We start from the raw sequence: 16753 nt of genomic DNA on the forward strand, positions 1-16753 counted from the left end.
TTGTTGTCATTAGACATTATTCGCCGTCGCCAGACTTTGATTATTAACCTCAATTAGAAACCATTCCTCGTCCCCAGCCATCTAACATCTTTTTCGACCTTAGATCCATGCGGGTGGTAAACCTCATCCAGCTTTTATTCTGCCTTTTTTTTCTTAAAACAGTCAATTTGGTCATGGGCTCACATTTTGCATCATTCTCGGCAATTTCAATTGATAAAGCCTTAAAAGGTTAGTTGAAGTTCAAGTCTTCGTCGCGTTTCCGTAGTGTATCGGGTAACGAGCGATGGTCGGATTCCTAGTCCGACACCTAGTCGACACCTGCTGAACCCAGGCCTGGGACCCGTTTCTCGAAAGTCCCGGTAACTTAGCGGACCCGAGGCCATGTTTTAATATAAAAATTCAAAGGATATAAAAGCAGGTTCTGGCCCCCAAACCACTCCATTGTGTTTCTTTAGTTGATGGTTTCATTTTGTTGTTTTCAAAACTTTTGAAATTCCCATCCTGAATGAAAACAGAACCGTCTTACGGGTCCGTTAAGTTACCGGGACTTTCGAGAAACGGGCCCCTGGTCTGTGCAGAACGAATCCCCCTTACTTTGACCGAGTGAGTCATGAGAACTAGCAAGAACAAAATGGCTTCCAAACGTGGATGCATGTGCATTGAATATTTTTTACAGAATATTTCAGATTTACTTGTTGTAAGATAGAAAATGATGACCGTGGCTCTTTGATTATGCAGAGGTCTTGAGTATTGGGCATAGAAGCCCATTCGAGTAGCGGATCGCAAACACGCTTTGTCGTACGCGATCTTTGTTAAATCATGTCGAAAGCGACTAAGAGAAAGCATGTTGCGAAAGAAGTACTGGACGATTACGTTGTTCCAGACCCAAATCAACAGATTGTTAAGGTAGGAGATCGTATGGGACGAGTGAGTCTTAATTCTTTATAGAATAAATATTTTTTGTTACTCCTTTGCTCCGCAAAGAGATCAAAATTTAATTAAAAAATGTAAGGCATAGTTCATTCCAGAGGTGATTGTAAGTCAGTTGGTGACTAGGAAAAACCTCTCTTATATCTCACAAATCTAATTCTAAGAAACGGTCAAAGAAGAAATGTCAGACCTAAGTAAGTCAAAATAATTTTTCCCCAGTGGGAGCGAGTGGAACCGGAAGAGTGTAAAATTTTAGACATTCCATATTTTATTTGAACACCCCCCTTTCTGTCCCTACTCAATGACAAGGCACCCTTTTATTTGGCACAGAGCCTGTCAGAATATTTGCTTAATGAAGATGAAACAAATTTTGAATCGAAGGGATGCAACAAATTTTGAACTGAAGAGGCGTGAGTAGTCCAGTGGTCAGTGCACTGGACTCTGGGTCAGATGGCCCGGGGTTCAAGTCCTGGCTGGGGCTTGACGTTGTGCCCTTAAGCAAGACGCTTCACCCACATTGCTTCGTCTTCTCGGGTAGGACGTAAAGCTGGAGGGCCCGTCTCCTGCATCTATCAGTTAGTTAATTTCAGCAGGGGACGTTAAAGAGCCCACATCACGAGATTACTGTGATGTGGTCTGGCCTGTTTACTGGGAGTTGCCTGGGGGGAGGGGGCATCTTCAACTTCCTTTGAATCCTTGTAAACTGTTACTAGCATTCTGGCAAAGTCCCCCGCACAGTGTTGTAAGAATGGCCCTTTAAAGCCCCATGGGGAGTGGTCATCTAAGCCATCCATCCATCCAAAGGTCCAGAGGGAAGTAATGACACTGTTGAAAGGTGGTCTTCAATAGTGCAATAGAAAGAAATGGAATTTCCTATAAACAAGTTTAAAGCAATTAATTTTGATAGGGAAGAGAGGTGGTTGGGGAGGGGGGGGTTAAGAAGTTTTATGTGCTTTTTCCTCCTCCCTTAGTGGAAAGTGAATTGAGATGATAGGGGGAGGGGGGGTTGAGGATAAGGTTAAGCTGTTTTCAGGGTCTTAGTAGGATTTGGTACGTGCCAAGTATATCTGCTGTGAAAAGAGCTATTCTGGTTTGTTTCATGTGGTTAGTATAAACTGCAAAACAAGGGAAAATATGCCTCTATCCACATCCAGACACATTCTTTATAACCTTTCACTGTGCTTTTGAATTCTTTTTAGCACAGAGATACCCAACCAGATATCAGAAGAACATACTTCTGAAGATGAAATTTGTTACAGGTTAAACTAATAAATTGATACTATTTCCTCTGGGACAGATTTTAGGCGGACGTGGAAACAACCTTCATGAAGTGGAAACTCCTGATGGCAAAAAATTTCTTGTCAGTATGCCATCAAAATTCAGAAAGAGTGTATGGATTAAGAGAGGTATGGATGTCAATATTGATTCTTCACATTGTCTGTATGATTTCCGATAACTTTAACTTTGAGAATATGGCATTGAATCGAACTTTATCCTCTTATTTACATTGTTCTGTCTTATTAGCTTTCTGCTTAAAAGTGTACTGATATTGGAAGGATATATTCTTTGTTAGTCACTTCTGGGATAGAAAAGGTTAAATCACATCATAGGTTTTTCATGGCTTGATTTAGGTATATATGCAGTTCTCATTTTGATTAATTAATGAATTAAGATAAATGAATGAATTAAATTTTAGTGGTGCTTTAGCTGTCACCACTGCACCATCCTTGCTACCCTTAAAAAATATGAATTTGCCTGTTATTCTTTAAAATTACAATTTAAAAACAAGTTGAGATAATATGTTCATAGGCATATGATAGCTTAATTTCTCAAAGTTTGACTAATATCTGTCACATGAAAAAAACACTTCTTTTTCCTCTCTCTAACACCAAATGAGTGATCTTCATCCTTTTTACCTGAATAGACCAAGATAAGCTTTGTAAGAAAGAAGAACATCTTTAAAAATGGGAAGGGAAATGGAATAGTTAGATACATATTGTTTTTGTGGAAATGACAGCACAGTTAGCTCATTTTTCCTAACAGTCTGCAGTAGCAGCTTGGATTGAGCAATGTACATTATCATTGTCACCATCATTTTGCCACTTGTTTCATCAGATGCTAGGGTTTTAGTGCAAGTTTTTGAAATATTGTTCTCAATTTTCCTAGGAGATTTTGTTATTGTGGACCCCATAGAAGAGGGGAACAAAGTGTGTGCCGAGATCGTTCACATTCTGTATGGCAAGCAAATTAAATATCTGAAAAATGAAGGATTGTGGTAAGTTATGTTTTTTGTATTTTATTCTGTCATGTCATGATTATGTGGGATTCAACCGTTTCACTTTTAATTATTTAATTTGCTCCGACGAAGGGCTAACGTTCGAAACGTCAGCTTTTGTAATCATTACGGTGGCCAATTTACCATTTCAACTTTGTTGATATAATCCAAATTATTTCGTTACTCCCACCGACGCAGCCCCAAACAATTTCTTTCGAAACTATCGGCCTTTATTCACTTTTAACTAGGTGTTAAAAGATAAATTTACCTCATTGATCGCTCTACACTTTGTATAATTCTAGCTTTGAGATTATGGCAATAGCTATCTTCTTGTTGATATTTTACTACCTTCTCATCACCTTTCTATTTGAAATTTCTTTCTTTCTGGTCACTTGGGATTCATAGGGTTAACACTATTATTCAATATTGGCGCATAGGGTTTCATGCTTTAGAAGGATGACTTGAATACACAAAACAACATGTTTTTGTGAGCAGAGTTGAAATTTTATTTACCATATTTACATTTGACTTTAACTTCAAGGCCTTTAGCGTTTGCAGACAAAGCTTCAACTGATGAAAAAGCAGATGACAAGCAAATAAACAGGTATAGATCTTTTAATGCCTTAAACATAATTCATGACTCTATTCCTTTTGTCCAGAGTGTTGGTGTAAAGAGAAAAACATATTCAGTGTAAACTTAATTTGTTGGTTGTGGTGTCTGACTGTTTGTACCACAAGGACCAAAGTATGAAGATGGAATATTGTGATACTTTTCATCAATTTGCCTTACAGTTGTAACAGGATTCATAAGACAGTAAATAGACAAAACTTACAAGACAAATCAAATGTGCATAGTAATTATAAAGGTGAAGGTAGTTCTGAAGGGGACTTTCAAGTTGTGGGTGGCCGTGAGTAATGTTTTGACAACCTTGAGTCAAAGTTTTTATGAGAGTCAAGCCTTGTTTGTTTGATGTATGTTACATCTGTAGACTGGCCAGTTTTTCCGTGATCAATTATCTATAACCAGGAGACAAGTAGGGCTCAGCTTATAATGAACAATTATTCATGATATGGAGGTGATTTTCCACCACTTTTGCTGATACAGAGTTGAATAGTTGTTTGAAATTAGTATGCACCAAACAGTAACCAAACATTTAAGTTTATTTACGACATAATCTGGTGGGAAATTAAACTCTTGATGTGCAATTTTGTTTCTTTGGCTGCTGAAAGGAGAATTGTTCTCGCTAATCACTTCCAACCTTGTTAATTAGTGAATGCCAAGAGCACTGTTATGTTAAACTAATATCTGAAATTAAATGGTGAAGCTCATTAAGATATAGCCATGAGCCATAACTTACCATTCTGCTTTTAAGTATAAAAAATGTCTACAGTTTATACTGTTTCGTCACAGTTAATACACCTTTTTCTTGTGTTATGTTTATAGCAATGTCTGTGAAAAGAATATTAATGGTGTTAGTGAGGATGAAGAGGACAGAGATGAGGACTATGATGATGAAGATGATGATGATCTGTTTGTTAATCCCAATCATCAGAAAACAACATACTATGTTGAATCACACTCAAGTGATAATAGTGACAATGAAGAGTGACATCCATGACCAGTCTTGTAAAGTGCATTTCTCCATTTTCTTAGAGAGACTGGTCTGTTGTGAACTATTTATGAAACAACATTGTTAGAAACAAATTATGGAAGTTAAGGAACATTCACACAGAGATGTAAACAAAACAGTGAATTCAACAATTTCATGGTGAAAAAAAATCAAATGACTCATCAAGTAGACATTGGGAGTTTTACTCAACAGGGCTCGACACTAACAGTAGCTCACTAGCCACAAATGTAAGAAATTCGGCTTTTGGCTAGTGGTTTTCAATTTCCACTAGCCAAGTTGGCTAGTAAATAAACTGAAATTGTGGTAAAATCTAAGATGTCACTAGCCACTTGGCTAGTAAGTTGAAAATTTAGTGTTGAGTCTTGCTCAAGTTACCAATTTCTATCTCTTTCTGTCAACTCCTCTTGAAATGTGGGACCACTTTTATTTCATCCAATCAACAAATATTTCAAATTGAGTGAGACATTGCAAAGGAGTGGGTACACTTAAGGCTGCCAGCTTGATGTTGGAACTGGAGTGTTTGGGAACTAGTGAATCAAATAAGTCAAGTAAATGATACATATGCAATGACTTGCATAGCTAAGCAAAGACTTGTGCAGCTAAGCAATACTGGGAGATCCTTTCCTGCATGTGGCTGCTTCCCTGTCTGCCTTCAGTGGATAAACTAACAGCTGGGAATAAAGCTCAGAGACAAGTTTGTATGGTAGATTTTTTTGTCCGACCCAAATTGATTCAAATTGTTTGCCGTGTAAACTAACAGTATCTGCCAAAGTTACCTTCTTGACCCTCTCACTCCCAAGCTTTGATTGCTGATTCTCCCCTATAGCTGCTACACATTTCCTTGTAACTTTGCCAGGAGAATTTGGTGTTGGGTCGAGATAACAAATTCTATCTGATAAGTTAGAGTATTCTTGTTACCCTTTTGCTGGATAATGTATGGATATTATAGGGAGAAGCTACATGTTCATCACTTTGGGAGTTAAAGGATTAACTACCCACCAGATTAATGTTATCAATCAGTAACACTGGTGATTGTATTTTGAACACTTTTTTGATTGAAAATGTGATAAAACAGATGCTTACAAGACCTCCTTTTTTCTCTTCCTTCTGTCAGTTCCATTTCATTAACATTTTTCACTGTCAGTCTACTTGATTTTTTTTCTAACCTGTATAATATCTATTAAAATTGCTTGGTGAGACACCCCTGCACTAGTCTCCCTCGCAGCCGTTTTTAGTCTCGTCACGCAACGCTCCTCCCCACAAACGGCTGCTCACATTCGAACAACATTCCTTTCCGCTATTCAACCAATCACCATTCGGGTTACATATGTTGAGAACCGTACGCGCCAAGATAGTCTAACGAATCATATTGTTTGTTTCATTTTGGAGTTCAACGCATTCAAAATGGCGTCCTTTGAAGAGGCGTTTGATATTGTTAGCAATACATTTCGAATTCCTAGCTTAAATACGCAGCAAAAAACTGGAATTAGGAAAATAGTTGAGGAAAGAAAGGATGTATTTGTCAATCTTCTAACTGGTTTCGGGAAATCTCTCCTGTATCAAGCACTACCACTCGTGTTTGATCTTACCTCGCAAGAGCCTGGTCATATCGTCGTCGTTGTCTCACCATTGGTAAGCCTTATGAACGACCAAGTGTCCCACTTGAAGGAGCTAGGGCTAAAAGCACCTAACATAAGTTCACTTGAGAATGGTGAACGCACTCGTGTTGAAAGCGGCGAATATCCCTGAGTTTACGGATCCCCTGAAGCGTGGTTGAAGAACGAACGTTGGAGATTTATGCTGACGAACTCTGTGTATTCCGAAAAACTCTGTGCCATTGCTGTGGATGAAGCGCATGTTGTAAGACAGTGGTAAGTGTTGGCAAGAGTACCATATAACCTCATACATTAATTTTGCATTCAGACTAGTAGACTTTCTTTTTAAAGTTTTGTCGTGAAATACAAAGAAGTGGAATGCATAATTAATGTTTCAACCTATAAAAAACCTATGCTTGAAGCTAACGTCATTTGAAGAACTAAGTACTAAGTCCAATAGGACCTCGAAAGTCCTGGCAATGTGAAGGGAGTTAGAGACTACAGCTTTCTGCGTCTTCCTTAGCACTGAAGGACATCATTATTATTATTAAAATTAATAAAGTTTTCATTATTATATTATTAGAAATTTCATTATAGATTAAAGCTATTTTCCTTTTGATGTGTAGGGGAACATCACAAGATAATAAAATGGCAGCATTCCGTGAGTCTTACTCAAAGCTGTATGAACTAAGGTCACTTGTACCAAACGTGCCAGTGGTAGCCTTGACTGCAACTGCGACAAAACTGACCAGAGACACAGTTTTCAACCTTCTGAACATGAAAAATGCAGTAGAAATTAAGGAAAGTCCAAATAAATTAAATGTTGCTTATGTTGTGCAGTATATGGATAAGGACATGGAACTGGAATTCTATTTTGGCTGGCTTACTGATGAACTGAAACAGAGTCAGGAGAAAACAGAAAGAACTATTATTTATTGCCAGACTATAAGACAGTGTGGTTTACTTTATGCTACCATTAAAGCTCTCTTAGGAGAATATATGTTCATTGGAAATGATTCAAAACATGTGCTTGTTGAAATGTTGCATTCCTGCACTCCTGAAGCCAATAAGCATAACATTTTGGAGTCCTTTCAGTCTGCCAGTGGTACCATCCGGCTACTTATAGCAACAATAGCCTTTGGAATGGGCATTGACTGTCGAGGTGTTCATAGAGTCATACATTTTGGACCCTCCAAGAATGTTGAGTCCGACGTTCAGGAAACTGGTAGGGCAGGAAGGGATGGCCACCAAATTGTTGCATATGTTTTATACCATGGAGTCATGTTAAACCATATTGATGCCCTTATGAAGTCTTTCATTAAGACTGGAGAGTGCTGAAGAAAAACCCTTCTGAATCACTTTGAGTCTGTGTCCCTCTATCCAGAACAACCCCACCTTTGCTGTGACAATTGTGCTACCCAATGCAAATGTGGTATGCTACACTCTGCTAACATTACAAAATACCCTGTCAAAGCATGCAAGGACACTCTGCCTATATCTAAAGAAAGAGAAGTGTTGCAACAGCAAAAGAAAGTTGTAGAAGACAATTTGATAAAGTATCACAAATCCATCATTCTGCAACTGGTTGGTACCTCTGCAAATGGACATGTGAAGACCTTAATAAATTTACAATTTATGTTGGGATTTTCACAGCACCAAATATCACAGGTTCTGGATAACTTGCATAGAATTTTCTCAACAGCTGATGTTTACAACTTTGTAGAAATATGGGACAGAAGGCATGCACAGAGAATTCTTTCAGTTGTAAGCAATGTATTTCAAGACATTAATGTTAACAATGATTCACTAGTTGCTGTAAATGATGCCAATAACTATGAATTTGATGACTAGTTACTTGATGAATGGCATGAATTTTTGCAAGATGATGAACTTTATGAGATGATTGTGGACAATATGTCATTATCACGCCTAGAAAGCTCAGCATTTGAAGAGGAAAATGCCAATGATTCATGCGATGATGATGTAATGCCACCAGTAGTATTGGCAACTGTTGAGAATATGGCATTGGAACACTGAATACTAATAAGTAACATTAACGTGTTTGACTTAACAGTATCATGTACTGGGCAGAGGCAGATTAAGGACTTAAAGAAAGAGGGCCAAAGGGCAGAGCAAAAAAGTTAGGCAATAAAAAAAGGACACAGAGTGGTGAAAATCACTGTGGGGGAGGGGGTTGGGGAGAACAGTACAGCTTCTTTGGCCCTCCTACTGCATTGTGGTAAGAAAATAAGTGATCTAATAAATTCATCTACTGGTAAATTTCATTGTCTGATTAGTGACTTAAATTGTGTGCTATTCATATTCTATCATAGCAATTGCAAGTTTTGTCGTGTGAAGTCACAAAAGATGGAACATCTGTTTGAGATTAGTTACATTTCACTTGTGAAGAAATTACTGTATATATGTACATGTAATAGAGAAAAATAATTTATGATAATGGTCTGATGTTTGATTAAGAATGCTATGAAAGATTCTGTAGGTTATATTGATTAATTGATTCTGTGAAAATTGAATCTCTTCATTGGTGCTGCTGCCAGTATCAAATTGTATTCTGCTTGCATATTGAGCAAAAATTTTAGACTGCTATTAGTCACTTCAGTAAGATTGCAAATCTTTCAGACTTTTTGAAGTGATCAGATTTGTATAAAAACATTGATATCAACTTCATTTATATCAGTAGTTGCAGCACCTGGGTACTTCTTGGGTTAAAATCTGGGCCAACAGACTTTTTCTGCATCCTGTTTTGACATTTTTTGGCTGTAACAATTTGTCATCATTGGCACAAACTTGTCACTAGGCTCTCACATATCGTACATTTGTGTTGTTCCAGACTATTCGTAGACTAATTAACATTGCAATGGCATACTAAATAGACAGTGTAAAATATCAAAAGCTATGGACTACAAAATTAAATTTCCCATGAGGCAACAACAAAAAAAATGTTTTGTTTACTCTGTTTATCTAGCTCTGATACCCCTGACCATGTTTCTCTTGTGGTTGTTTATCCAGTGATATAATTTTGAGGCATCCAAATCTTCCAACCCGTGACGAGACTAAAAATGGCTGCGAGGGAGACTACCCCTGCACTGATGTGTTGATGAATTGTTACATTTCAAGATTTACTGTATTTTGCTTTATTTATCCCACTGTTCCCAAAAAATCCGTGATCATTATAGCAAATAAATTGATCTATAATTTTTTATCGTAATTTTCTGACTTTTAGAGACTGAATTTCACTTTCACACCATTTGAGTTGATTTAAATGCTGACTGGGCTTTCTGAGAGGTTTACCGACTACATCAGCATCACTACATCATACTTTGTTACCCAAACGTTACACACTACTTGCAATAGTGGAACCATAGTGGGACTGAAAATCTGACCAGAAGTAGTTGTTGCAATAGCATGTAACATATGAGCTGTACACATACACGAAACGTGTGTCATTTCTGCTTCTTATTAGCACATGATCACCTTTTTGGAACCTTCACAAAGATACAAGGCTTACGATCTTAACAGCTTTCGCACAACCGAACAGAAAGACGGTCAAAATACATCTTCATATCTTGCTGGAGCACTCGTAATACATGGACTTTTCTCTGCTCGTCAACCACCTACACGTGGTTTAAAGATTCAAATCGATCCTTAAATGTTAAACTAACAAAGACTGAATAGAAAGCATTACCTTGCCGACTTTCATATCGTGAGAGACTAGGGCGAACTTTGCCAACGCTGGACAAAATTGCCGAGAAAGTTGAAAGTTATTCTGTGTATTTAAGAGCGGCAAGTTTCGTATCAGAAGAAAACCTATGTTTGTAGACAGGAATACCTCCAAGAAAGTAGATTCAAAGGTGCCAGATAGTCTAGCAGTGAAATTGAAGGACGCTAATTTAGCGGAATGGAACGTAGGAGATTAAAAATATGTGTTGACAGAGATGAAACTACATTGGAGAAGGACCACGGTTTTTCTCTAACTGAACTAAGTTGAAATTTACCATAGTTTAATACGTGTGTCTGACTCTTACAAAGACACACGGGTCTATGACAAGAAAACACTGATAAATACCGACTTCCTCTATACTTCAATTTAATCCTTTGATATTCCCTCACAGAACAATTCAACAAATACTTCTTCTCATGTTGTGTAACTTATTTAATCTTACCCTCTTCATGTTAAGCTTACATTCTTTGTAACTCTTCTAACCTTCATCAAGAGGAATTTGGTATGCTTGGACGAAATAATTTATACGCTCGTAAACAAATTCCTCCAGTTTTCTGCCCTTTCTTCTGAGACGTTTCAGAGCAGCCTCTGGTAGTTTACTGGACTCTCGATCACGTCTAAATATACGGTTGTGTTTACACGTAAACATAATATGAGATGGCTCGTTTGATATAGCAGGTTTCGCTTGATATTCCTCGAATATTAGAAGGTTCACTCGCAAAGGATCGCTCGTAAATTGATCTCTCGAAAAGCTCGCCGACCGACCCGTTTCCTAAACGCTCCACAAGTTTTAGTGTGGGTCTAGCGAAAACGGTGTTTGAGTTTTTAGGTATATTGAGCGTAATAGCCATCAAATTTATTACGCATACATCAAGTAATCAATTTTCCACAAAGGCAGCCTTGAAACTTTGAAACCATGCGCTCTAAAGTTCATTCTACGCATGCGCTCCCACTTCACGCATGCGTTGTAGTGGAAATGCGTTTTGTGACTGAACGCAAAGAATCAAAAAAATTAAAATAAAAAAAACAAAAACCCAAGCCGAATTTATACTTTGGTCGTTTCCTTCGGAAAGCCCGAGTAAAAAAAACACAGCTGAATCTATACTTAATCTGTACCTCGGGCGTTTCCTTCGGAAAGCCGGAGTAATAAGCAATACATCCGATGCCAGCTCACACTCGAGGTTGGAAGGCATGATCTTGTTGACTACAAGCCGTCAATCAAATCAAGATGCGGTACGGAGAAGTAACCAAAAGAGACTGGGGTGGAGATTGGAAAGAAAGGTTAGACTCATTGATCGCGGGCTCTCAGAAACCTGACCAATCAGATGTACAAATAGGAAATATAACATTGTGCTTGATTTCTTCTCCCTCACAGTTGCCGCTTCTGCTCAACAGTGTACTTCCATATAAGGGAGCAATGACTAAGCAAATTAAAATCAGAGCTATTACTCTAACCTTCATGAATTTTTTGCGACAACCAGCAAGAGTCGAATGGCTTTCTACAATTCTTTCGAAATTGGAAACGGTATGTGAGTCCTTTGAAGTTCCTGACCGTTGAGCGTTCAGCTCCCTAGACAAAAGCAAACCACGACAACAGAAAGAGTTATGTTCGCATGAACTAAAGTCGTGAAACAGCTACGTTTGTGAAAACTCATTCTGTTGTCTGTTATCGAATATGGCGTGCTGTCGTTCGGTTGCGCCGCTGCTCTAATCTGTATTTCGCCTTGTACAATACATGAGATCAATAATAAGCTTCAACATAACCGAAAGACCAGCCAAAAGCAAGTCATTCTTGCTTGCCTCTCAGGTGGAAACTACGATTTCGTAAGTGGCTTAGCCGACCAGCGCAACGAGGCAAATTCTTCAAGAGGAAAGTGTTATACTAAGCCAACTCATCCGCCTTTTACTAATCTGTACTGCTGCTCACTACTCTCTGCTCGCTGCCCAGACCCAAGGTCGGAGGAAGAAAAAAACTCCACCAGAAAAGCTTGCGTTAATCTAACAAAGAACGATCGGTAAAAACATAAAGCGACCTTTGATCTGTTGCTGAAGAGCTGTTGTGTCATTTACATAGCCAGAAAATCGCATAGTGTTAAGCTAAATTCTAAAAGTTGTACGTTTTGACATAGAATCGTCGATCAAACAACACACCCGGACATATCATAGTTTAACCATAATATTTACTGGGCCATTGTCGCTAGGCCTCACTAAAACAAAGTTTTATTTCACTTTGTAGACATAATTCGCTTTGCTTAAGAGAATCAGGATGTTGTCGACAGAAACCTTATTCCGTCACTCTCAAAACTTTGATATCCATTATTTTACGAACAGAGTATTCAATAGCATATTCGGCTCTCATTTTGAGCCCCAAAGGGCTAAAACGTTGGGAAAGGAACAGAAAATCTGACTTGAAAATTTTGAAAGTGGGTCACTTGGACTTGAGTTTGTTCATTTGTTGAAAATCACTTTGATCATTTGTTGAAAATCACTTTGATTCTACTTAGCATGGGAAGGTAGGGGAAAGCCTCTCGCAGGTAAGACAATTGTGTCGCATAGGTGTTAATGTGTTTATTTACAAAGGAGGTGTGAGGAAAGCTTGATCAAAGTGTGAAGACAAATTTAAAAATAATGAAATAGCTTATTAACTATTAATAACTACTAATCACAATTATTAATGACACAACAAATGGAAAAAGTCCATAAAACACATAATTTTCATCTGATGCAAAAACGGTTTTGCAAGTTAATATTTTTGGCTGTATAAGTGAGAGTGGTCAGAGTTAAAAATGGCCTCAATGCTGTCATATTAATAACACACATGATGTTGTTCTGAGGATCGTTTTTGCTTGTTCTTTTAAAGATTTTAACATACACCATTGATTTTGTTGTAAACTTATCAAATTCAAATGGAACTGATGTGGAAAAAATGTTATTTTCTTTCAATTTTTAACAAAATCAAATGTCAGCACTTTTTTCAAATTTCATACCCAATTATCTTGGAATATTGTGTGGCTGCCCCAGGTTTTTGTTTTGTTTTTGTTATTGAATTTTGATAGCCCCCAGTAAGATCTATTTTGCCTGCACAGACATTTGCTGAGCCTAGATCCTATTAGCAGGCATCATCCTTCAATTTACCTTTACTTGGCATTAAGCTTTGAGGTCTGGACTGCTTGATGTCCCCCTTGGTTGACTGTGCCTGACTAACTGGCATTCAGAAGAAGAAACAAATTGATTGAAAAGTAATCAATCAGTTCAACATATCCCGTTGTCTGTGGAAAGTCTATCAAATGTGCTCAGTTTTGGGACATTTCATAAGAAACATGAATTTCTCAAAAGCATAGGACTGCTGGCTATTTGATGATGATGTTCACCCTTAACTGCAGGACAACCTCAAAAAACAAAAATTTATATATTATGCTTACTTGGTGTTATGAATGTGTAGATGGCTGAAAAGTCCAATATACACTTGCTCAAAACAGTCATTGAGTCAGGTATGCAATGGGTAAATGACTGTAGCCCTATGCATTTGATAAATTTAATAAATCAAATGAACTTAAGCCCTCCCACACTATCTGATATTGATCATGAAGGGCTGAACAATCCTGAACACACCTTAATATCCCATATGTAACACTTGAATAAAGTAAAATGCACACTGTCTGTCAAACATTTCTTTTAAATGGACCTCTAAGATTTTTGTTTGAATCAAAGAATATGCCTAAATTTAGAGGTGTAAATATTTTTTTTTCCTTTTTGGACTTTTTTGTACTCTTCTGATCATAAAATAGGACTCTAGGTTCCCTGTTAATTTGATTTTTGTTAAATGTTCTTTTTCAGAACCAAGTATCTGTGTGAAGTTTAAGTATGAGGTTAGTTTCTTAGGGAGATGTTAAAGTAAATAAAGAAAATGGTGAACATTTAACTAAGTCTTTTTAACATTCATTTTTACTCATTGATAATTGTTATATACAGTTCAAGCATTTTTTGATAATGTGAGTTACAAAATATGAGCTGATTTTCAGCTGATTTTGGTGTAGGTTGAAAGAGGCTTCCACTTATCACAGGTAATGACATTTTATCTGTTTTCTATCAACAGAAACATGAGCTTCAGTTTGTAGCCAGCTATGAAAATGACAAGACAGAGAGAATGGTTGTTGATGAACCTGGTAATTGCACTTTCGATAAATATAACCTATTTTTATTTGAATGCGCTAATTTTTATTTTTTGTCAACACTGTTACAAACTTTGTTGGTTGGGTATGGTAAGCCAAGAGTCATGTATATATGTTAACATGTTGTAATTGGTTATTTACACTTTGGCAGGCTGAAGAATTCAGTTCAAAAATACGTTTTTGTAAAATTTTGAAAACATAATTAAAATAATAATGCCTAGTTTGACATGAAAAAACATTGGCCATTGAGGGTCTACCATATTCTTAACTGTGTTTGATTGAGTTAGGAATCAGAAACAGAGAAGAAAGAAACTAATTTTCCCATGTATAGGATGCATTGAAGTACTCACTAACTTATATTTTACAACTCAGTTGATGAAACCAAATTACTGGTATCGAATTTTAAACTGTGTTTAACAAAACATTTTAAAACAAGTTTTAAGCTTAGGTGCAAATGAGTTATGAGACTTAGTTTTTTTGTCAAGCTACAGTTAGATTTAAGTGGAACAAAGGGAGAATTGCAATTCATTTGACACCTGGCAGTGCAAAATTTTTCTTATAGAAAACAAATAGAAAACAAATAGAAATGTGGCTGTAGGAAAGGACTTTTGTTGCTCCATTGCAGACTTGGTGAATAGCAATATGAATAGATCACATATTCTGCATATTTTTTAGTTTGTTGACTTGCTGTACTTTGTTTTCTTCAACAGTCAAACAGCTTCCCTGGCAATCAAAACTGACAATGAATGATTACACAGAAAACCAGTGTATCTGTCTTGTCAATCCAAAGATCAAGGCAGATATAATAGAGAAAGTGGGTGTCCTGAAAGAGACTCTGTACTCAGAAAAGGCTGTCAGGGATGCTTTCAGGGTTGTTGAATGCTATCTTTGGGAGAAGGATCTAACTAGTGAGATTATTTTTTGTTTTATTGTTGTTGTTTCTTTTTTTGTTTCATTTTACACAATGAAGTGTAGCAGGGAAAATGTGTGAGGTTGACAAGTACTGTACAGTATAAATCTATAAAAAAAAGAAATGGTTCTTTCAATGGTCACATTTCAAATTAGTTGGTTTTTTTTTTTCATTGTTGTTGTATAACTTTCTTACAGGTTATTTTATCAAGATCTGTCTTTTTTTGTTTCGCAGGTATTAAATCTGTTCCTAATGGGGAAGAACTATGGATTAGTAAAGGAAGGTCAACCTTTAGGTACAGGAGTAACCCAGCAGCTAACACTGACATTGCTGCAACAACATCGAAAAAAATTAGCAACTTGGTAGGTGCTAAACCAGAGAGAGCTTGGCTGCTCAGTATCCTGTGGCTTCTTGCAGAATTGGCGGTGAATCAGTTTGGTAAGGGAAGATTGTAACTAGATTAGATGTAATTAGACTTCTGAAGAATGATTGAATATGGAAAATAGACCATGGGCAAGATGGAGATGATTTTAGAGGGCTTGAGTTTGTCATAAATGGCAAATTGTGTAAATGTGAACTTGTGTTGTTTTAGCTGTCTATACAGTGTCAAAATGCAATGCCTAGTTGATTCCTAGACTTCAAAAACATCTTGGCAGAAAGTGTGCTTTAGCTTTCACAGCAGGTGAAGCAAGCTCACTTGGTCAGAGTTCTTGCAGATTTTGAAAAATTAATAAAAAATTACAAGGTTCTATAACAGTACTTTTTGATTTTTTAACCTATGTGTTAAAGACTGCTTGCAATTTTTGTTTAAATGTATTATACCTCATATAATCTTAGGACTTTATTTATAACTTGTAATTTGTATAACAATACTTTTAGTCCACCATATCAGGACCCATCTGGATACCAGCCTTGTAGCTGAATGGGCCACCCTAAATTAGTATAGTCCATTTAGGTATCGATCTATCAGTTGGAGTCATATCAGACCAAGTTTTATTTCAGGAAAGAGTGGAATATTTGAAATTTATTTGTATCAAAGTTAACTGCTTACACTTATTATTTCTTATTCATTTCTTGTACTGGCAGGGAGGCAAGGCTAAAGACCCAAGAAAGCCAAGAAAGGCTAAAATAGTTTTCGAAGAGAAATGTTTAAATTTAGTAATATCATATAAGCAGTAACTAAATGCAAAAGAATTTTTGTTTTCATATCATACTTCTAGTCGAAAACTAGTTGATGTAGAATGTGTATAGGGTTAAGTGTCAGTGCTTGGTATCATGAGATAATCAGTTTATCAACAAAGTTGATGTTGTGAATTGGCCACAGTAGACCCACTTTAAATTCTTGTTATAATGAAGATGTTGTAGAGAGGCTTTTATTTACTTTTACTTTTTTTATCCTTTTTATGCTGAATAAATGGCAACATTGCTTTTGTACATTTGTGTGAATGTACTCAGATCCTTAGTAGCAAGAAAATAAAACAAACCAAAGGTTTGGCGA

General features: G+C 36.9%; 3 protein-coding genes across 3 annotated transcripts; all 3 read left to right on the forward strand.

Moving 5' to 3' along the window:
• Nucleotides 1-605: 605 nt before the first annotated feature.
• LOC111340858 (putative RNA-binding protein EIF1AD) lies at nt 606-4935 on the forward strand. The gene is made up of 5 exons (XM_022947776.2): nt 606-906; nt 2228-2336; nt 3097-3205; nt 3747-3809; nt 4650-4935. The coding sequence occupies exons 1-5, from the start codon at nt 820-822 to the stop codon at nt 4813-4815; spliced, it is 534 nt and encodes a 177-aa protein (XP_022803511.2). The 5' UTR covers nt 606-819; the 3' UTR covers nt 4816-4935.
• Nucleotides 4936-5079: 144 nt separating this feature from the next.
• On the forward strand, nt 5080-9650 carry LOC111340847 (uncharacterized). The gene is given in 2 exon segments (XM_022947760.2): nt 5080-6707; nt 7058-9650. Coding segments are annotated over 2 exon segments (1692 nt in total). The 5' UTR covers nt 5080-6240; the 3' UTR covers nt 8283-9650.
• A 1907-nt stretch (nt 9651-11557) lies between these two features.
• Nucleotides 11558-16753, forward strand: LOC111340853 (uncharacterized). The gene is made up of 6 exons (XM_088725808.1): nt 11558-11698; nt 14011-14042; nt 14270-14339; nt 15056-15253; nt 15490-15693; nt 16342-16753. Exons 1-6 carry the CDS (start codon nt 11665-11667, stop codon nt 16353-16355), a joined length of 552 nt encoding a protein of 183 aa, XP_088581934.1. The 5' UTR covers nt 11558-11664; the 3' UTR covers nt 16356-16753.

Source organism: Stylophora pistillata, chromosome 6, assembly GCF_964205215.1.
Source record: "Stylophora pistillata chromosome 6, jaStyPist1.2, whole genome shotgun sequence".
In the NCBI taxonomy this organism is placed as follows: domain Eukaryota; kingdom Metazoa; phylum Cnidaria; class Anthozoa; order Scleractinia; family Pocilloporidae; genus Stylophora; species Stylophora pistillata.